General features: G+C 36.4%; 4 protein-coding genes across 6 annotated transcripts in view; 2 read left to right on the top strand and 2 right to left on the bottom strand.

Moving 5' to 3' along the window:
• The first annotated feature begins 6,003 nt into the window (after positions 1–6,003).
• Positions 6,004–11,748, top strand: LOC127953687 (PDZ domain-containing protein GIPC1). Its single transcript, XM_052552957.1, has 7 exons — positions 6,004–6,192; positions 7,106–7,554; positions 7,632–7,817; positions 8,450–8,630; positions 8,714–8,820; positions 9,723–9,804; positions 9,885–11,748. The coding sequence occupies exons 2-7, from the start codon at positions 7,255–7,257 to the stop codon at positions 10,034–10,036; spliced, it is 1,008 nt and encodes a 335-aa protein (XP_052408917.1). The 5' UTR covers positions 6,004–6,192; positions 7,106–7,254; the 3' UTR covers positions 10,037–11,748.
• A 460-nt stretch (positions 11,749–12,208) lies between these two features.
• Positions 12,209–16,586, top strand: LOC127953602 (E3 ubiquitin-protein ligase TRIM35-like). Its single transcript, XM_052552827.1, has 6 exons — positions 12,209–12,975; positions 13,676–13,771; positions 13,871–14,101; positions 14,189–14,211; positions 14,282–14,400; positions 14,552–16,586. Exons 1-6 carry the CDS (start codon positions 12,295–12,297, stop codon positions 15,109–15,111), a joined length of 1,710 nt encoding a protein of 569 aa, XP_052408787.1. The 5' UTR covers positions 12,209–12,294; the 3' UTR covers positions 15,112–16,586.
• A 231-nt stretch (positions 16,587–16,817) lies between these two features.
• On the bottom strand, positions 16,818–18,876 carry LOC127953722 (C-factor). The gene is made up of 6 exons (XM_052553004.1): positions 18,277–18,876; positions 18,144–18,198; positions 17,855–18,042; positions 17,602–17,763; positions 17,212–17,322; positions 16,818–17,078 (listed from the first exon to the last, which is right to left on the bottom strand). Exons 1-6 carry the CDS (start codon positions 18,415–18,417, stop codon positions 16,965–16,967), a joined length of 771 nt encoding a protein of 256 aa, XP_052408964.1. The 5' UTR covers positions 18,418–18,876; the 3' UTR covers positions 16,818–16,964.
• A 1,537-nt stretch (positions 18,877–20,413) lies between these two features.
• Positions 20,414–23,177, bottom strand: part of LOC127953590 (nuclear GTPase SLIP-GC) — a 34,431-nt gene continuing 31,667 nt past the window's right edge. For all 3 annotated transcript variants that reach the window (XM_052552794.1, XM_052552813.1, XM_052552803.1), the window contains 4 exons: positions 21,971–22,079; positions 21,492–21,625; positions 21,318–21,402; positions 20,414–21,030 (listed from right to left, as the gene is read on the bottom strand). In XM_052552794.1, coding sequence (XP_052408754.1) covers positions 20,966–21,030; positions 21,318–21,402; positions 21,492–21,625; positions 21,971–22,079 — 393 coding nt within the window. In that variant the 3' untranslated portion in view covers positions 20,414–20,965. The remainder of the gene's footprint in view (positions 21,031–21,317; positions 21,403–21,491; positions 21,626–21,970; positions 22,080–23,177) is intronic.

Raw genomic sequence — 23,177 nt, 5'->3', positions numbered from 1 at the left:
CCCACACGGATTTTAAAACAAAGCAGCTTTCTTGTGCTCAACGTGGTGGACCAACAGTGTTGCCAGATTGAATGAACATTTTCCAGCCCAAAAGCTCACCAAAACCTGCCCACTGAAAAACCATGACCCTAATATAAAAATAAGATAAGAAAAAAAAAATGAAATCCGGGCAAATGTATTAAAGAGAATTACCAAATATCAAGTGAAGTGAAGTGTAGCTAAGTATTGTGTCCCATACTCAGAATTTTTGCTCTGCATTTAACCCATTTTAGTGCACACACAAACACACGTGTCATTTTTGTTGCAGTGCCCGGGGAGTAGTTGGGGGTTCGGTTTCTTGCTCAAGGGTCACATCTCAGTCGTGGTATTGAGGGTGGAGGAGAGCCTGATTTCTAACCATTAGACCACGACTGTCCCATGACTAAAATATGCAGGCAGACACGATGTCAAAACAGCAACAGTCAACAGTCAGATTAAGCCAATTTAATAAAAAAAAGTGCCCAGTATAAGTCATCAGAATGAGCAATGTAATTAGCAGGTATTTCTCATTCAGTTTTGCGCATACCATGACAGTCAAAACTGTGTCAATCATCGAAACATACTGTTTGGTAATCTGACCATAACAAACAGTAATGTGCTTACCTTCGTGTCACACTTCAAACAGAACTAGTCTCTCTTTAAGTAGCTACATATTGTAGAACATAATGCAGAACTTGGCACAGTCCCAGAGTCAGTTTTGATTTTGATTAAATCATTCAACTGTGAATAATCAAATTATTCAGAGTTGCAATGATAATGACAGCAAGATGGCGCCAGCATGTTGCATGGCATGCCACTGTATCCTGAGCATTTTAGAAATTATGTTTTTATGATTATAATGCTACTGTAATATCTGTGCTGAGATATGGCCGATCAACACTGTTGGAAATTACCTTTGAGGATAGATATTTTATCTATGGTGGTCTTCCTCAAGGTTCTATTCTGGGCCCTACATTATTTTTATTATAAATGTGCCCACTTGGATATATATATCGTTGCTATAACATTTCCTATCATATGTATGCTGATGACACTCAGATATATTAACCTCTTAAAGTCGAGACTGACTGAGATTTACTCTGTCTGGAAGATGTCAAAATTTGTTTGTCTAAAAATTTTCTTCGGCTATATGAAAACAAATCTGAGTTAATTATTTTTGTTCCACCAAAATCTAAAGAGATGATTTCCAGTACTATTGCTCGTTTAGACCAGTGTAAGAAACCTGGGTTTATAATCGACTCAACTCTCAGCTTTGACAATCAGATAAAGTCTGTAGTAAAAAGTAGTTTTTACCAACTCAGAATGATCTCCAGATTAAAACCCATTCTTAAGCACTATTCGGACGGGACTAGTTTTATAAACTACGTTTGAGTTTCGATTCTTACCACCTGACGTCTGTGATTTTCATGTACCAATTCGGACGGGACTAACATCTCCGTGTTTATTAAAGAGGCGGGAGTATGGAGTGAGTTTTGGTTCTTTATTACATGCGAGAAAATAAAAGATCTGAGAGAAAAAAAAAAGTTTGAGAGAAAAAGTTATCACACTGATAGCAAAAAAACATTTCATGAGAGAAAAAAGAATATTTGAGAGAAAAAGTTTTCATGCCAATAGCAAAAAATAATAATATTCGAGACTAAAAAAAGTTTTGAGAGAAAGTATTTTCTCATAGAACATAAAAAAATATACATTTGAAATTTTTAAAATTATTTCTGAGAAAAAAAATCTCTCTCAAAATACTTTGAAAAAAACTCTCAAATATATATGTTTTGCTATCAGTGTGAAAATATTTTCTCTAAAAAAAAAAAAGTGTTTCTCTCGAAACGCTTTTCTTTGCTCTTGATGCAATTTCTTGCTCTCGTGTCAGGATTTTGCTTTCACTGTGAGAATTGTGTCATGGGCGGGGCCACGTTCCTATTGGCCAGTCGGGTGAGCATCGTCTTGTCTTGGGAGTCGAACTGAATCATTACACCATTGCTCGGTTCACCTGCATAGATGCCGCCTCTGCCTTATGGATAGTTAAGTTGAGCAGTGAGCACGGACACTCCAATGTTTGGGTAAGATGATGACACACAGCTGGCTGAGCAAGTTCAGTATCACTGAAGATTAAACATTAAAAAATAGCACTCATATTCATGAATGAACGTGTATTATATTATTTGCTTGCTAATCGCTAGTAAAGTGAAAGTGAAAGTGAAAGTGAAGTGACATTCAGCCAAGTATGGTGACCCATACTCAGAATTTGTGCTCTGCATTTAACCCATCCGAAATGCACACACACAGAGCAGTGAACACACACACACACACACACACACACTGTGAGCACACACCCGGAGCAGTGGGCAGCCATTATGCTGCGGCGCCTGGGGAGCAGTTGGGGGTTCGATGCCTTGCTCAAGGGCACCTAAGTCGTGGTATTGAAGGTGGAGAGAGAACTGTACATGCACTAACCCCACCCACAATTCCGTCCGGCCCGAGACTAGAACCCACAACCCTTCAATTGGGAGTCCAACCCTCTAACCATTAGGCCACGACTTCCCCTAACCAGGGGAAGCTAACCAGCCATCATGCTAGGTAAACTTGCAAACTCACCTGTTTTATACTATGTTTAAATCAAATGCCAAATTAATGTTTTGATTTAGATTTCACGCCTTATTTAGTGAGTAGTGAGCTAGTTTCTACCTTTGCACTTGCTAGCCTCAAAGCACCTGAAGAGTAACTGCTTGTTCTTACAACCTCCCGCACAACTTTCAACTAACGTTAGTATGCATGCGTGGCAACCCTACAACTAGCTAACGTTAGACAGTGATTGACATACCGTTTGAAAGATTTAAAAGAAAAAATAATTACCATGACAGTACAGGCACAAACATATTTGTGGGTTGCTAATGTAAGAGTTAGTCCTAGACCTGCAATTTACCTTGTCAGCTCTAGACCTCAGCTAGATGGTAAAAAATATTTAGAATAAGCCCCGTGTAGCTGAGTTTGCGATCTATACATGCAGTGTAGCTAAACATGTGCAACAACCATACAAAGACTATTTTAAACAAAACTAGGTGGGACACTTTCAAACGGTATATCAATCACTGCTCACTACTCACTAAATAAGGCGTGAAACTATCTAAATCAAAACATTAATTTGGCATTTGATTTAAACATAGTATAAACCAGGTGAGTTTGCAAGTTTACCTAACATGATGGCTGGTTAGCTTTACTAGCAATTAGCAAGCAAATAATATAATACACATTCATTAATATGAGTGCTATTTTTTAATGTTTAATCTTCAGTGATACTGAACTTGCTCAGCCAGCTGTGTGTCATCATCTTACCCAAACATTGGAGTGTCTGTGCTCAACTTAACTAGCCATAAGGCAGAGGCGGCATCTATGCAGGTGAACCGAACAATGGTGTTATGAATCAGTTCGACTCCCAAGACAAGACGATGCTCACCCGACTGGCCAATAGGAACGTGGCCCCGCCCATGACACAATTCTCACAGTGAAAGCAAAATCCTGACACGAGAGCAAGAAATTGCATCAAGAGCAAAGAAAAGCGTTTCGAGAGAAACACTTTTTTTTTTTGAGAAAATATTTTCACACTGATAGCAAAAAATATATATTTGAGAGTTTTTTGAGAGAGATTTTTTTTCTCAGAAATAATTTTTAAAATTTCAAATGTATATTTTTTTATGTTCTATGAGAAAATACTTTCTCTCAAAACTTTTTTTAGTCTCAAATATTATTATTTTTTGCTATTGGCATGAAAACTTTTTCTCTCAAATATTCTTTTTTCTCTCATGAAATGTTTTTTTGCTATCAGTGTGATAACTTTTTCTCTCAAACTTTTTTTTCTCTCTCAGATCTTTTATTTTCTCGCATGTAATAAAGACACATTTCTAACTCCATACGGGAGGGTCTGATTCAAGTATAGGTCTCTGCAGGAAAGTAATGGGAGTTACGAGATCAAGGTGTTTTTACACCATGATACCTGATTAGTTGATGTAATAGTGACGTTAGGTTTAGGGGTGGGGTTGGGTAAGGGGGATAATTTAGATTGCATGATTCAGAAACACCCAGCAGTTTCGAAACACCCATATGGTGATAAACGCCCACTTTTGCTCTGCAGAGACCTAAGTCTCGTCTGATTTGTGCATCTGGGCGTCACAGAGATCACGCGCTCTGTATGCGTGCATTGCATTCATTCAGAATGATTGCCTTAGTATTATTACACAATAAATACTAAATGGCTAGTATAGCAAAACCATGTTAATGTGTGGTTCCTTTAGTTTAACTCGTTTTCCTTTTTTTTTTTTATTAAATGTAATTAAAACATTATGTAACTGAGTATATAAATGAACGCGAGTAATCTTACCTGATGCTGATATTACAATAGCCGGTATTTACAGTTTACGCGATCTTGCTCTTGATTTTATTATTTGTATTATTTTTTTATTATAATTTATTTGCCGCTAAGCAAATATATCAAACATCCGCGCGGTAAGAGCATCTACGGTAATTCGCGTTGGCCAAAACACACAAGGAAACGCGTTGTGAAATAAAATATCACCGGCAATCACAGACATTCGCATTCGGACAGGATTAGTTTTCTCAGAGGATCACTGAGTTTGCTGAAAAACAGTAGGTAATTTGCTCTGGAATTATCACAGAGGTTGTGTGAGAAAAACACAGACGTGGCAGATTCGGACGGGATTAAAATCACCAAGTACGTCTGTGAAACGCAGATTTCTCTAACGACCCCCTGTAAAACTAGTCCCGTCCGAATAGGGCTTTAGTTTTAAAGATTTAGAGACCGTTGTCCATGCATTTATTACCTCAAGATTGGATTACTATTAGTTATTCATGTCATCTCCCTCCACAGGTGAAGGTTAATTCACATTTGAGAGTTACTCTCCCACACTTTATCATGTAACTTATATTTAGGCCACTCTGGCATTGTGTGATCACTTGAATATACAGCATGTTCAAAATCTGATTCCTTATCGTGTTAAATTAGCCTATACTATTTCACCCTAAACCATCCCAAATATTTCCAGCCATCCAAACCACAGTTGGAATTTCGATGGTCAAAATTCACTGAACAATGGTAAATGTGACCACACATTTACACTGCATGCACCACTCGCTTTCTCCTGTTAGGAGTGATCCATGATGGGTTCCTGTCATCTCCATGTCACCACGGTGTCTTTGAGCACACAACTGCTCCATTCAAACCATCCCTCTTCTAGTTATTTGTTGCTACGTTTCAGGTATAAAAATGCCTAAATGTAGCTTTAACTATTAATGGGTGTTGTTTTGGAAAGCGTGAATAGTGTAATTGCTGCTAGTTGTGCAAAATTACACACTTTAAGACTTCTAATTTCTTAACCAGCATAGATTTGTGGGAGTTTATAAACTATGAAACATCCAACACAACTTAAACCTTCTTTTGCTTGCAATAAATGTAGCTTGAAAATAATTTCTATTATTCTTTCATGGCCCTGGAAACATGCTGAGTTATTTTATAGTCATATATTTATGCTGTTCTTGTCATGTGCATATTGAGATGATGTACAATGATGAGATGATGGCGATTTTATAGAATTTATTGGATTTTGCATCTTATAACTGCCATTACCAGAAGTCATTTTATAAGGAATTACAGTATTTGTGCCAAATGTACACAGACGGCACATATGCACACACTTTAAAGTACCTCACACATTATTACTGCATCATCAGCATGCTTTTTGAAATTCACAAATTATGAAATATGTGTGTTTCCGTAGAAAGATATTGGCTTTTTTAAGTGAAATGCTTTACAACACATCATATGCGTAATTGTTTTTATTTCTTGCAATTAAAGGCTTTACAAGTGCTCCTCGTTGACTGATGATCACTGTTATGATCGTTAGTCGTCTGTAGGTGGCAGCAGTGCGCGCGTGATTGAGCTGCGCTGCTGTTTGGTGTCTCAGCAGAGGAAGAGCTGCAGGTTGTGTTGAGTGATGTGGTATCCGCCTCTCTTTCTTTCACATAGCAGAACGTACTGCCTAAATGCCCGCTTTAATCCTCCTCAGCAATCATCTTTTATAATGAATATATTATAAGCGCGACGTCCCAGCGGTTCATGGTTTCCTCTCAGTCAGAGTTAGTTTGGTAAGTGTCGTGATATCTAGAGCATGCTAACATGCTAACTCACATTACTGTTAGCTGCTTAGCTTCAGTCTATAAACAGAAACATTGCAGGCTGCTTAAACTCTGAATCTCCAGCTCATGAAAGTGCTTTTCCACTGGTCGGTATTTGAGTTTAGTTCGTGTAATTTTTAGCCAGGTTGTTGTTCGAGTTGGCTTGCTGGATGACTATGTAAATAAACAATGCAGAACCAAATACTACTTGTTTTTGTTTTTTGTTTGTTTGTTTTTAATGGTAGATATATAATTTTCCACAAATTAAATTATTTATTATATAAAATAAAACTACTTTGCTAGTACATTAAATTTGTTACAAATATATCCTTTTCCATCTCAGTTTTTCTATTATTATTGTTTTTAATGTATGAAAAAGACGACCTAGGTTTTCAAGAAGAGACCATTAAATTTTGCACTTATATTACTTGAAATGTAGGAGATGCACATTAAAATATGTATGAGTGCAACCTTATTTTTATTTCCCGAGTCATAGAAAACCTGGAAATATCAGGGTATCTAATATTCAATGATGGCAAATTTATAGAAAATAACATTTATGCATTAGATATTATAAGTCGAAATAAACTTTTTTTTTTTTTGTTTAAATGAGGAAATATCAGGAAATTTAGAACTCAAGGGTAGAAAAAAAAACATTTAGAATTGTACATAATCTATTATGTAAAATAAAAGATATTTTTTAAACTTTTACACATTTTTATATTTACTTTTATATTTACTTATTAATTAAAATGTTTCTTGTTTTTGGTTCAATGTAACTTGTCTGTTGTTTATTTATCTATCCCTTTTGCTTGTCTAATAAATTTACTACGTGTGTAGCTTTATTTTTTTTGATCCCAGCTTGTCCATCTTTGTATCACAGGTCTGGAGATTTCCTTTGAATGGGTTGAACTCAAAACACTTTCTACTTTGATTTGGGCACATCAGGAACATAATTAGAGGTGGTGCACAGCCCCATTTTGTATTAAAACATTGTGCCTGTACGACAAAACGAAGACAGAAGCTCCCAAAATGCCACTTGGATTGGGCCGCAGAAAGAAGGCGTCTCCTCTGGTGGAGAATGAGGAGGCCGAGCCCATCCGGGCTGGTCTGAACGTCCCAGGGTCCGGTGGCCTTGATGGTGGCAGGGTCAGTTTGGGTGAAGGAGCTGCCCATGAGGGCTTACCACCTCCACCCACCAGCCTGCGCCCTCGCCTGATCTTCCACACCCAGCTGGCTCACGGCAGCCCCACGGGTCGCATCGAGGGCTTCAGCAATGTGCGTGAGCTATATGCCAAGATAGGAGAGGCCTTTGGGATTCCTCCAACAGAGGTGAGCGGGATTTCTTTATGCATTATAAGAGCAGTTCTCGGTGATTATACCAACTAAATGCTTCTATTCTTTCTCAGGTGATGTTTTGCACACTGAATACTCACAAAGTGGACATGGACAAACTTTTGGGTGGCCAGATCGGATTGGAGGACTTTATATTCGCTCACGTGAAGGGCCAGAGGAAAGAGGTGGATGTTTTTAAAGGAGAGGATGCACTGGGGCTCACCATCACTGATAATGGAGCTGGCTATGCTTTCATCAAGGTGAGACTTTTAATACTGTTTTGATGTCTTTTTTTTGTTTTTAAGAAATTAATACTTTTATTCAGTAAGGATGCATTCAATTGTTCAAAGGTGACAGTAGAGACATTTGTAATCTTACAAAAGTTTATATTCTAAAAAGTGCTGTTATTGTGAGCCTTCTATTCATCAGAGAGTCCTGAAACAAATCGATCACAGTCTCCACAGAGTGCTTTCAACATTGTTAATAATACTAAATTCTTCTTAAGCAGTGCATCAGTATATTAGACTGATTTCTGAAGGATTATGTGACACTGAAGACTGGAGGAATGAGGCTGAAAATTCAGCTTTGAATTAAAGGAATAAATAACAGTCATTTAAAATTGTAATAATATTTCACAATATTACTGTTTTACTGTATTTTTGATTAAATAAATGCAGTTTTGGTCACCATAAAAAATCAATGCTGATATTCGCATGCTTGTGATATATAATAATGAGTCAAGTTGTGCCATTGCATGACAACTGTAAACAGTTACACCCTACTTCACACTGTACCTAACAAACCCCTTTTAATAATAACTATCAGAATAATAATCATACCACCTGACCTGCTGGAAAACTGTAATCATCTGAACATCACGTTTTCTTCGCAGAGAATAAGAGAAGGCAGTATTATTCATCAGATCCAGGTCATCAACGTGGGTGACATGATCGAGTCGATCAACGGACAGATACTCATTGGCTGCCGCCATTACGAGGTTGCCAAGATGCTGAAGGAACTGCCCAAAGGGAAGACATTTGTCCTGAAGCTGGTGGAACCTTTGAAGGCATTTGGTAAGTGTTTTTGGATATCCTTTAGCTAGCATTGACGGCCACAGTGAATCTGATATGATGAGTTTTTACCCTTTGTTTTAAAGACATGATCAGTCAGCGGTCAGGAAGCAAGTCAGGCTCTGCACAGTTAGGAACGGGCAGAGGAACGCTGCGTCTGAGGTCTAAAGGGCCGGCCACCGTAGAGGAACTGGTAAGACTGTTGGGTTTAATATACAGTGAACTCAGATCAGTTCAGTTCATGAGTCAGCAAACAGATGTTTTCATTCGTGTGACTGGAAAGGACTAGGCATCTCTAGTTGTCTTGTGATCTGATACAATACATATTTCACAATTCAATATATTGTAATGTTTGACATGTATAATCGGATTGTGATAAATGTATGAGAAAAACCTAGATGTCATAGAAGCGGCTGTACCATCACGGAAAAGCACCAGTTTCAGAGTTTGTAGTTATTTAGATGACCTTTTCATTACTTCTTTTGTAGGAAATGTGAATGTACGGTACCTTAAAAATATGTGTTTGAGTATCAATCTTGATATATGACTGTGTCAGTGAAACCTCATTTTGAATTCCCGCAGTCGTAGATAACTGGGAAATATCAGGGAATTTAGGATTTGTGGCTAGAAAAATTACATTTGTTTTTTTTCTTTTTTTTTTTAAGATAAAACATTTTTTTTAATATTTGCACATATACATAAATATATTTTTCTAATTCTTGTTATCAAATGGGTTCTTCACCTTCATGAAAACTTATGTCAGATCACTTTTTACAAACGTTTTGTACGTAAAACATGTTTATTTACAAAGAGACGAATGGCAGAATTCTATATATTCATAAACCAACTTCTGTAATGCAAACTGTTAGATTGGTTTGTGGTTTTCAATATTCTTACTGATGCTCTCAAGTCTCTTGCAGTTTTTACAACATTTCTACCTCATGCAATGCCAGCTAGATGATTTATCCTGGCGACTAAGCATTTTAGAATACATCACAGACGATCAGACAAAATAGCACAGCTAACTAATCACCCATAATTTTCAGTTAAGCAGGGTAATCTAATGTTTCCATTCATTCTTTCCTTGTGTTGCAGCCGTCAGCATTTGAAGAAAAAGCTATCGAGAAAGTGGATGACCTGTTGGAGAGCTACATGGGCATTAGAGACAGTGAACTTGGTAATTTTCCCTGTGTATTACTATTTTTGTACTCTTGTTTTTTTGTAAGTGGCGTCTCTAACTCCCACACTCCTTTACAGCTGCCACGATGGTGGAGCTCGGCAAGGACAAAAAGAACCCGGATGAGTTTGCTGAAGCTTTGGACGAGACTCTGGGTGATTTCGCGTTTCCAGATGAGTTTGTGTTCGATGTGTGGGGTGCCATAGGCGATGCGAAGGTCGGTCGCGTGTAATTTTAGAAATGGATAAAAAATACACTACTTTAGGAACACTATTGAGTTTTTTTTTTTTTGGTTGGTTTTGGGAACATATGCTGGGATGCTTTTAAGAATGCTTGAAAAACACTTGTAGGCCTCTAACTCCACACTTTTTTTAATATGCAGGTGTTATCCAAACACTATGTTGAATGCATTTCAAAATTATATTCATATTTGAATAGGTTGAGCCTGATCACTTATATGAAATGTCTTATTTAGTAGGATATTAAGCAAAAGATGCTGAGACTCATTGAATTTGCAAGTTATTTACTCCAGGGCCCGTGTTTGCTCCCCTGTGAGGTTACTCTGTTACTGTGACTTTCACTTGCACTGTTACCCAACGCTGTATAAATTGCACGGTTAGACACAGAACACGCAGTGCAGAGACCGAGGCAATGCTGGTTTACACTGTAGTGACCTCTGCGGTGTTGATCTGACCCGTCCCACGGCAGAATCACGGACCATTTGTCTTATCAACACTAGAATGATTCTCTAAAGCATGTGCTGTCTTGTTATGTACTCTTGTTCTGTATTATACAAAGGATTTCGAGTGGCTTCGAAGTCGTTGCAATGAACAGTTTCTAAATGACATCTAGTGCTTTACATTTCCAGTTCTGTGGCTTAGCTCTTATTTTAAGAGAGTAAAAGAAAGGGAGACAAAAACATAAACCATCCGTTTTCATTTTAGTAGCGTGGCAAACTAGCACATAATGCCAAACATAAGGAAACCTTTTTCTTTTTTATCAGTAAAATCAGTATTAAGAAATGTCATGAAGTATTACAGATAATGTTTCACCCGTAACAGTATTTATCTTTTAAAGGAGAAGCGGAGGAAGAATGAAGGGCTGGGCGATAAGGGAGTTTCAAACAAACCATTATTGAAGTGAAACGGATTCAGAAAGCCACATATATAAATATATATTGTGTGTATTAGTGTGTCTTTGAATATTTGATACTTATTGCCCAGCCCTACTGGTAAGTGAATATTAAAGCACTGATTGGACGGTGTAGGTGTTAGATGGTATTGACTGTATGCTGTTGATTTGAGTGTATATAGTGTTGATGTGTTTATGGAAACTACACTACAGCCAGTGAGCATCTCCAAGATCCTGACAATAGTGCTGCAAATACGACCAAACACAGGCGTCTTACACTGAGCACATGTTGAAGTCTGAAGTTATCATTCCTCTTTTAACCAGGCAGTTCAACACTGTACTATTCCACGTCTGGAACGTCAGAGCATGTTTGAAATGTAAATGCTGATCATGTGATGGTTAAAACTTCAAACTTTATATATATATTTTTTTTTATTTAGCCGGGGTGTCTTGTCTTATGGGAGATGTAGGTTCATGTTTAAAGGACCCAGCTCCAAAATTAATTAAAAGAAGAAAAAAAAAAATGCAATGTTTTGGTGTTACTTTTTACATGCTGTAAAGCTGTCAGTGTAGCTTGGACACCGCTCTCTTGTCGTTGATTTACTTTGGTCACTTTTTGAACATATTAAGATAAGCGTTGTTTTTAAGATGAATCGTTTACACTGATGTAATGGTGTTGATGGACTCATGTTACACTGTCTCAGACTACCTTCGAATGGCAATAAATGTTATGTTTTTTTCAGTGACAGAAATGCTATTGCACCAAAATGTTCTTTGTTAGATTTCTGAACAACAATAAAACAAACATAATGAGTTGTGTTTTTGTTTTTCTTGTGTCTTGGAAAGCAGTAGGTGTTTTTCCTCTTATGTTTGGTTATTCATTAAAACATTGGGTTCGTTCTTCTTGGCTGAACCACCTCACCAAGGGCATATTTACTTTTACATTACCATTGTGGACATAGGGGAACGAGTGACCTGCATATGGTTTAATAAGAGTTATTTGGTATAGTATTTGTAATTTATTCCATTAGAAACGCTCATTTGTTGCCATGTTCTGTGCTTCTGTGGCTGTATGTGGAGTTTTCCACCTTTCCAAGTTTATTTGCATTAATGTCCCTCTAGCATTCAGAAAGGGTTTGGTTTTTTGCAATCCCTCACATAGCCTCTGTTGATTACCCAAAACAATAATGCTTACACCAAACATTTCATGGATCAATGGTGGTTTGTTTCCCCGTCAAGCACCAGTTGATCCAATAATGAACCCAGAGCGCAAATTTAGGTGACGTAAATAAGAAGCCAGTGCTCCAGCGGATGAGGTGTGGTCAAAGAATCACTTCTGAGAATGTCGTGATCATATAAATGCTCATTATTGACAAAGGACAGACTTGTTTTAGCGACGTGAGGGTGCTTGTGGTTTTTGTACAAACGCTGCAGTTGCAGCTTGGGCTCATCAGGGTTTTCATTTTTAAAAGCAAGCGGACTCCACTCCAGAAACACCAGACAGCCATGTACTTGCGACCAAGGGCTTTCTCTCAACCTGGAGGAGCAAACACCTTTCCAGGCCTTAAAAACATCCGAATTCTGCGTCCAAGAGCTCTGACTTCTCACTTTACGTCACCTTTAGAGGATGAGCTCTCCTGTCCGATCTGCTTCGAGATCTTCACCGATCCCGTGGTCCTAAAGTGCAGCCACAGCTTCTGCCGCCTCTGCCTTCAGCAATTCTGGAACAAGAAGGCGACCAAGAAGAAATGTCCCGTGTGCAGGATGAAGTGTTCTCTGACGGAGCCCACCGTGAGTCTGGCTCTGAAGAACGTTTGCGATGCCATTGCTCAGGAGCAGAAAGGACAAGCGTCTGCGACAGCAGGCTCATATTCAGCCAACGGGACGTCCAAACCAGAGGCTCTCTGCGCCACTCACGGGGAGGGACTCAAATTGTTCTGCCAATATGACGAAGAGGTTCTCTGCTGTGTTTGCCAAACGTCCAAGAAACATCAAGGCCACAGTGTGTGTCCTTTGGAAGAAGCAGCAAATGATCTCAAGGTGATGTATTTTTAAGAATATTCCCTAATGATTCTTAGTTTTAAAAAATAATTTTCCAAATAAGCCTTATTTTTTTTACCAGAAATAAACCAAAAAGAACCCTCCAAATTCTTATTACCATAATGCATCCAGATTTTTTTCCTGTATTTGTCACTATTCTCAATTCAGTAGATATTTTGTCTATTCTTATTCTTTTTTTATTTTATTTTTGTAAATATATGTAATGTGCATAAATTAAAGGTAAAACAATAAATGCTGCCAGAACATATAAATACAATTTGATTACTGTATTAAATAATAAGTTATACGCATTAAATAATTGTGATAATTTTTGGCATTGTAATGATATAATACAGCTTACCTTGCTTAATCGAAAATACATCAAGTTAATTAGTTACTATTAATACATTACAATTGTGGAATCTGGTTTTCTTGAGAACATTTTTCATGGTCCTGGAAAACTCGATAATATCTGGGATTTTAATAAACTTAGGCCAAATCAACACAATTTTCAATAGTAATGACATTAATAGTGAATATATCTTTTATTAGAGGTAGAAATTTTGAGCTTTTTGAGTGCAATTACTACATTATTTTCATTATTTATTTTAAAATCTGGAGGAATTCTTGTTTACAGCTTTACTGTCCTTGAGGGTTGTTTTAAATTGGTTTGAGATGTAAATTTAGTTTTCTTCTCCAGGACGAAATGCGGCAGATTGTCATCCCACTTAAGAAAAGTCTTCGACGCCTCTATGAGACCAAACAGGAATATGATGACATAACTGTCCACATCAAGGTATCAACAAAAAACCAAGATCCAGACTAATAAACATCACATGATAGACTAGCCATCAACAGATAACTTAATTACCTTCTTTATTTTGGGTTCACACAGAACCAAGGGCAACAGACAGAGAAACAAGTTCACGAGGAGTTTAACGAGCTCCGGCAATTTCTTCTGAAGGAGGAAGCTGCGAGGATTGCTGTTCTGGCAGAAGAAGAAGAGACAAAGAAACAGAGGATGAAGAAAAAAACGGACATAGTCGCTCGTGATATACTCACCTTTTCTCATGCTGTCATAGCCATTGAAAACGAGATTGCTAATGATGACAGCCTCTTTTTACAAGTAACCTGCTGTATTTGGATTGTTAACCAATCTTATCAAGTTTGTACAAATATTAGCACAAGTAACTGATTTGACTGTCTCCCACAGAACTACAAGAATGTCAAAATGAGGTAATAGTACATCTGAGAGTATTTGATGGATTTCTTTCCATAAAGCTAACCTGACTGAATGTCTTTCTAGAGCTCAGATAGCATTTCACGAACCAGAAAAGGTCCCCAATACTCTAATTGACGTTGCAGAGCACATCGCCTCGCTGAAGTTCAGAGCGTGGGAAAAAATGCAGAGCCTGGTGGAATACAGTAAGTGTTCAGTTACGATAGAGCACAGCCAAGAGGAATTGCAAAAATGTATTGTTTCGACAGGTTTCCGAAACCTTTCCTTTTTACATTTTAACACTGGTACATAAATATGCATGTGTTATGATGTCTTCCCGATTCCTCTTCCACTTAGTTCCAGTGACGTTGGACCCCAACACAGCCTACCCCTGTTTGTCTCTAAGCAAGAGCCTGACGAGTGTGTGCAACACAGGGACGATGGAAGGGCTGCCTAATAACCCGGAGCGCTTTGACCACTTTGATTTTGTACTGGGCTCCAAGGGTTTCACCTCAGGATGTCATTCCTGGGAGGTGGATGTGGGCCAAAATAATGACTGGGTAATCGGTGTGGTTAAAGCATCGGTAGCCAGGAAAGGCAAAATCTCAGGCTGTCCCGAAGGTGGATTCTGGACCATCGCTCTCTTTGATGGGAAGTACACGGCCATGACCAGCCCCCACACCCCGCTCGATCTGAAGGGTCACCTGGAGAGGGTTCGGGTGAAGATCGACTATGATGCTGGAGAGGTCAGCTTCTTTGACTCAGTGGGTGTCATACCTGTCTACACGTTTAACGACCGTTTCACTGAGGCCATGTTCCCTTTTTTCTGTCCGGGGGCAAATATAAATGGGAATAATCCTGGGCCGCTGAAGATCTGCCCCGTGAGAGTGGCAGTGTGGAACAGTGCCTCCTGGTGACGCCAGCTTTATTTACGTATTTCTGCTTCAGTTATAGAGTACCAGTCAAAGATTTGGAAAATGTTTACCTTTGAATCTGTTAAATGACGATTTTTCCAGGTTTTAGAATGAAGTCAAATCATAAAATAAGTCAAATTGAAGTATGACCAGGTGTGACTAATATTTGATCTTCATCGAAGTCACCAGCATTAATCTGGATTCCAGCTCTGCACACTCTGGGCTTCTCATTTAAGAGGTGCATTCTGGGATGCATGTTCACATGTATGCTAGAAACCAAACAGTCCAACTTGTCAATTTTAAATAAATGAATAGAACCATATGTAGGTAAGCACAGCTTAAATTAACCTGTCATGGAATTTCCTTTTGAATCAGCCGTCCAGTAGTTACCCGATGAGACTCACTTTTAAAAATGAAAGTTCTCTCTTTGCATCTGTGATTCCATGAAAAACCTTTAAATCCACGGAACCTTTAAATACGGATTTTCTAAAGTTTGGATTTTCTAAAGAACCTTTTAAAAGTTCTTTTAAGAACTTTTCACTGAATGGTTCTTTGGGGAAGCAAATACGGTTAGTCTATGGCACTGATCTGAAAGCCTCTGTATTTCAATGCTACTTGAATGCTACAGCAATAAAGACTCTTATCTCTCAATAGAATTTACTCAATGGCTGGGAACTCTTTACCATTCATCGAAGAGACTCGGAAAATATAAGCATGCACACTCTTTATGGAGTAGTTTTCTGCACATGTTTTCTGCACACAAACTGACCGTTATTAATTTTTCAATTATTTCTCAAAATGTCTACCCAAAAAACTGTTAGTCTCATATTCCCCACCAACAGTTATTTATATTTTAATTCAGTAGAGGCTTCTTAGCCTTCTAAGCTGAAGACAGAGAATGCCTGCAAATTTAATTTCATGCATTTAAGCATAATACTTACACTAAATAGATTTGAAAGCGCACAAGAAGCTCAGTCAGGTCTATCCACAACTTTGTGTATGATGTTTTATGGGCAGTTTGTTGTCTACCAAAGTATATGTTTGGATAATTTTCTAATATTTATGTTTACCTCATATATAAATGGAACTGATATGTAATGCAAAATTAGAAAAGCATGTTTGTATTTATTGAGCTTCTCACAAGTGTGATATGTTAATTTGCTAAACTCAGTAGATCTATGTACCAATTCATAAAACTCTAGGATATTGTATAAAATATATAGAAATCATAAAATTCTATGCTGTTTGTTAAAGTGCATGTAATAGCAATAAATGCTGTTCATGGTTTTTTATAATTATTTTATGGTGAATAGAAAATTATATAGCACATAATGTTTGTGCATTCCGATAAATGACACAATCTCACAGTATTGTTTGTTTAGTTCATTTTATTGTATTGAACACGAAGAATGAAGTTACCATGTCATAAGCACTGATGACTCAGCTTATCACTTTGCTAATAATGGGTTAAATAGGTCATCTGGATATATATATATATATATAATATTTTTCTAAAGAACCTTTTTTAAGTTCACGGAATGGTTCTTTTGGAAAGCAAAAATTGTTCTTAAAAGGCATTTCTCTGAAAGTAGCGTTTTGGAACCTTTATATTAAAAACCTTATGTATTGTCATGGTGTTTTTAAAAGGTGAATGGCAAATTATATAACAAAAAAGTTTATGCATTAAGATAAATGACAATATTGCAGTATTGTTTGTTTAGGTTGTTTTATTATATTGAACACAAAGAGAATGAATTTGAACATGTCATAAACATTAATGACTGTGCTTATCACTTTATTTGTAACAGGTTAAATAGGTCAGTCTGGATCAGCCCTTTGATCAACGTTTTTCTGGTTTACCAGGGAATTGTTTCTCCAGTGAAGTCTAAGAATCCACCGTTCTGCTTCTCAGTAAGGCCTCCAATGACACGCAGCATCCCCTCCACACTTTCTCTGGCATCAATAGATGCCTGGTGAACAAACAGTGAATCACATGCATTTCAAATAGTGGTAGCATTGTCAAAAGGAGACCATCAGAGTGCTTTTGTGAGTCAGGCCTCATGTTCTGGAAAGAGATTCCTTTATTACTGAGTCTAGATTTACCATATCTCCCCCCATGTCTGTCTTCACCCATCCTGGATGAAGCGAAATGCAAAGGATCTCATCTGCCTTTAAGTCCCTGGCGGTGTATATGGTCAGCATGTTTAGACCAGCCTGAAAGGAAAACAGATGCATCACAAAGTTTCAGATCAGTTAAGATGGTTTTTATCCAAACTGTGTAGCAGATAGTTTATAAAGAAGATATAGAAAGAATAGCTCAATTTCAAACAGTTTTTTTTATTTTTTTTCCCCATTCAGGACAGTACACATTAAACCATTTGAAATCCAGTCTGACCTTTCACACTGAAACAGTTCCACATATCTGGTTTCAATTGAGTTTCAAACCACATACAAACAAGAACAGAACAGAACAGTCTTAGGATTCTTGCGTACCTTGCTGATGCTGTATGGGAAGAATGGGAATGGCTCTTCCAGTACTGGCATGATGCTCATAGACGCTGAATCCGTGGATATGTTGATCACAGCTGCTTTATCACATGACATGCCTGGTTTGCCACTGGCTTTAGCTGCCGTACGCAGATATGGCAGGTACTCCTGATTGAAACCATTCACGACAGATTGTTTCAGATCTACGAGAAATGCCACATTTTAGATTCAGCTTGCTCTCAAAAGTGATCTCCATTACCCTAATGACAAACAAAGGTCCTATCACGTTGGTGTTGAAGGTGTTCTGCATGTCCTCAACAGTGGTGGTCAGCATGGTTTTTTGTGGCAACACTGCAGCGTTATTCACGAGTAGGTTCAAGCCCTTCTTCCCCAGTAGAGAACCCACTTTTTTAGCAGACTCTTTGATACTGCATGGATCAGCAACATCTAATAATAGCAGGAAATAAAATAAATGTGACGTTATTTCAAAACGTAAGAATTATCTATTGTAATGTAAAATGTAGTCTAAAAGATAAATGCACATGTACCAAGCTGCACAAGGGTGACCACTCCTGGATGATTTTTGGCCAGTTCTCTCAGTGCCTGAATCAGAAAGAAAATGTGAATGCTTAAAAATGTTTTTTTGGAGCTGTATACGATCCTAAGCTCCTGAATACTCACCTCAGAGTTTGGCCCATCTGGATCACGACATGCAGCAAAAATATTTGAGCAACAGGCCTCCAGGAGTTGCTTGACCATTTCTAAACCCAAGCCTCGGTTGGCCCCCGTCACTAGAGCATTACATGCCTTCAGTCCTGCCATGTTCAGAGATGAAAGTCTGGTTCTATCAAACAACCTGCCTCACTATATGGCTTTTATATAGGATGCAGAGTGGACTCCACGCCCCTTACTGCACTGGTCTTTTCACTGTTTGTAACCACGAGTCGTGAACTTATCAGAGCTGATTGCTTTGAGTAAAAAAACTACTTCGATACTTTCCAAAAGCTCCAGTGTATTATTCAAAATCAAAAATGCTCTCAGGAGTGAAAGTATAAAGATCTGGACTAGAAAACAACAGTCCTAAAGTCAAATCTGGAAGGTATGACCCAGAAACGAATGAGGTAATTATTAACTCCTTTATTGCCATACTGTGACCTTAAGCAAGGTATTTACTCATAGGTTCAAAAGGAACATTCTCTGTTGTAATTTAACCATTCCATATCGTTCAAATAAAAATCATCAGTTAAATAAACTGCACTGAATAAACGAAACAAAGACTTTGCTGATGGTCAGTCAATTCAGCATAATGCATTCATAAAATGTTCCTTTAGAGAATATATCATACTGTGTGTAGATCTATCCATTTAACACTAAAACAATTCATACAAAATAGTCTAACGTATTCTGATTTCAGACAGAATTATTTAGATCAGAGTCAGATGCACTATACTCTAAATATTTTAAATGTGGAGACCAAATATACAACCATAATGAATAATTGCCATATTATTATGTTGTATAGGTTTAATGAATTTGCAGATAATCTAGTTATCTGTTACAGTCATAAACAAAAATTGAACTAAAGTCAGAACTTAAAGGGTTAGTTCAGCGAAATATTAAAATTATGTCATTAATAACTTACCCTTATATTGTTCCAAACCTGTAAGACCTCCGTTTATCTTTGGAACACGGTTTAAGATATTTTAGATTTAGTCCGAGAGCTCTCAGTCAATCCATTGAAGCTGTGTGAACGTTATACTGTCCATGTCCAGAAAGGTAAGAAAAACATCATCAAAGTAGTCCATGTGACATCAGAGGGTCAGTTAGAATTTTTTGAAGCATCGAAAATACATTTTGGTCCAAAAATAGCAAAAACTATTATTTATAACTATCACAAAATTATTATAAACTATTATAGATTAATGCTTATTGTAGAAGCGAACCGTTTAAAACGATTCAGTTCGATTTGGTGAAGTGGTTCAAAAAGATACGGTTACATTGAGTGATTCGTTCGTGAACTGGTTATCACTACACTGCAGTATTTTGAACTCTCTCACAACAGACACGGAAGAGAAGACAATGCTGAATAAATTCATAGTTTTTGCTATTTTTGGACCAAAATGTAATGTAAGGGACCCCATTCATCAGTCTCTTTCTGAAGTAATGTCTCCGTTCCCTCTAACCAGTAAACAAGGGTTAGATACCTAACCTAGATGTTCTGCAGTACAAGACATTATAAAGTGTTTTCTATTACTACATATAACTGCTGTTAGCGCTCAGTTAATGTGCATTCACACAATTCTTCAGCCAAGTTTAAAGTTATAGAGGCTTGCCTCCATTTTAATTCATGCCAAGTTTTTAATAAATATCCAGGCATTCAAAAGGGATATAGCATATATTGTTGAATACTGCATGTTCGTGTATCTTCTACAAAATAGTTAAAATTGTTAACAATCCATTTCAAATATTATTTTGATTGTCTTGTGCTTGACAATTTAATGCATTGTTACCAATACTTTGGTGAACAATCAAAAAAACAAACAAAAACATTGGAGAATTGAAATCTTTTTTTGTTTTTTTTTAGTTTATTTGAAACCGAATGTTTAATAGATCTAAAAATCTGTCTAAATATATTGACATTACATAAATATACCATTTATAATTATTGAAAACATGTTATTTGCTTATATATATATATATATATATATATATATATATATATATATATATATATATATATCTATATATATAGATAGACAGATAGATAAATAGATAGATAGATAGATAGATAGATAGATAGATAGATAGATAGATAGATAGATAGATGGATAGATGGATAGATGGATAGATGGATAGATAGATAGATAGATAGATAGATAGATAGATAGATAGATAAAGCTAATTTGGGTTATGCAATTATAATCTACTGCAGTCTTTCTAAAAGAACAAATTAAAGTAACACCCCAGTAGTGGATAAATTAGGTGAAATTAAACAAGATATAGTGTATAAATCCAACTAACAAACATGAGTATAGGAAACAGGGTTAAAGGTACAGGAAATAACAGACTACAATAGCCTTTGTTTTGATTGGAACATAAAAATTTCTTCAGACATGCAAACAATTATCAAACCATATCAAATCAACAATTTAAAATTATAACTCATTAGGCAAATCATAGACCCTAAACAGAAAATGACTATAGACTATATATGACCACTTTGATATTTTCCACTGCCCCTCTACCACCTTGTAAAATGAAAAAAGACTTTGTTCAATATATGGTTGACAAAGAAAGAACAACAACAAAAAAGAATCTAAGATAAATTAAACATTTGTTAATATCAATATGCTCATGTCTCAGAGGTGAATTATCCAGTGTTGTCAGTGAGTTGCGCTGAAAGCTTCTCCAGTTCTTCAATCTCTTTAGAAACATCTAAAAAACACATTATAAATTGCATATATTTCAGCTATACTTGATTATTTAGAATGGCCCCAAAAAGTATTTGTACATACATACATATCTCAGACTAAGTGGCATTTGCAAATGATTCTAGACTTTTTCTCTGAACTAACTTCATTTGTCTGAGCCATTTTGCAATGAATTTCAACTAAATGCCACGTGATGTGAAATGTTTTCATCTGCCACAATATGTATTGATTTTTATGTAAATCTTAATTTTTTAAAATATTTTAATTGGACAGGTTTAGATTATCTCTTACCCCACATGGTGTTTTGGATTGCTTTTGCAAATGAGTACCGGATTAATTTCTTCAGCACAAATTCCATACTTTTCTTTATATACTCCTTTACAGGAAAAAAAGAACATGAAACATTGGTGAGATTTTCATCATGCTTTGTTGCTTTGGAAAGACTATCAATTATCAGTTAAATACCATCAATTCATTTGTCTTTATAAGCACTGCTTTCTTTGCATTCCTGAAGATGTCAGGTTTTAATGACTCAATTCGCGTCTTCAGAATTCTCTGCTTCTCCTTTGTGGATCCCTCTCCGGTTTTCTCTGCAGCTTCTAAAATGAGTAATGTCATTTATTTATTTATTTTATTTTGTGTGGATAGACATCAGTATTGTTCAAATCCAAATTCAAATATAAAGATTACATTTATGGGATTAGGCCATTTATAAATGGTGTTTGGACTTAAACGATTATTATACAAATATGTTCATTATACAAAATAATGTTAACTTTTTTAATGGTTTTACTTTTAAGATTTAATTTAAATTTGACCAGGATTAAATGAAAGTAGCAGTCTTAAAAGTATTAGATTAGTGGATTTTCATTCAAATGTTTCAACTGTTTCCACAAAAGGCTGACATTCACATGGTTTGTGAATATGTGCTTTGAACACCTCACCTTTATAGCAAGAAGCCATTGCATTCTGAATTGTTGCTTCAACTGAGGTGTAGATTTCCTTCTTTTTATTAACAACTTCATGTTTGAGTAATTCCTTCAGTTTGTCTTCCTATACAGTGGGTTGAAAATAAATACTGACCATAATATTCAAACAGTATTTGTAATGTATATTTAACATGTTTTTAGGCATGTTTTAACTAAACACATGGTCTGTGATCTTGCAAATAAAATAGATGAGTCTTTATTACGAGCTTATAACTGAATTATAACTAAGTTAAACAACACTTTATGTATAGCAGTATTTGATGCTACCTTCTTCCAACCTCCTCAGTTTTCTCAGAAGTGTGCTTGCTGTCTTTTTACAATTTTAGTATGGTTGCTTTATTACACAACTAAAAACTAGCTAGATAGATATATGCAGCTTTCAAAACATATTCTGTATTTAAAATAAATATGCATAGACCTTTTTCACAATGACATCAGCTAACTTCCGCTTTTCTACAAAGCAGTGTATCTGTAGGCCTACTTCCGTTATACCTTTACACTGGAGACTTCTCGGGAAAATGCGGGAAAAGCTTGAAATATAAAGGTGTGCATTATGCCTTAATACCAATACATTTAATTTACTTACAGCCGGGTTCTTATGCGAGCATTTTCTACATCTTTAAAAAAATTAAAATGAAAAATAAATAAATAAATAAATAGACCTCTCCAACTCAATTTCTTTTGACTGGTCACATCTAAATTTTTCAGTTGGCCTAACTGAATTTGTGTGAATTGAATTTTATAAATTCAATTAGCCAATTGAAAAATTCATATGTGACCAGTCACTAGAAAATTTTGAATTGGAGAGGTTTTATTTTAACAGGGAGATAACGTTACAGATCTATTGCTACAGATCTATTGACCTCTACAATTACTTTAATTCCCCCGTTTAATTTGACTTTACATGTTTACCCTCTTTTTCTTTTATGAATTATTATTGATTGATATGATCGATCTTATTATACAGGTCATATAATTAGAATTTCATCAAAAAGTTGATTTATTTCACTAATTCCATTCAAAAAGTAAAATATTATATTCATTCATTAAACACAGACTGAATTATTTCAAATGTTTATTTCTTTTAATTTTGATCATTATAACAAATTCAGTATCTCAGAAAATTAGAATATTGTGAAAAACTTGAAGACACCTGGTGCCA

Source organism: Carassius gibelio, chromosome A3 (assembly GCF_023724105.1).
Source record: "Carassius gibelio isolate Cgi1373 ecotype wild population from Czech Republic chromosome A3, carGib1.2-hapl.c, whole genome shotgun sequence".
NCBI lineage: Eukaryota > Metazoa > Chordata > Actinopteri > Cypriniformes > Cyprinidae > Carassius > Carassius gibelio.
Note: the sequence above shows the minus strand (reverse complement) of the source record. Positions and strands in the feature narration are given on the sequence as shown.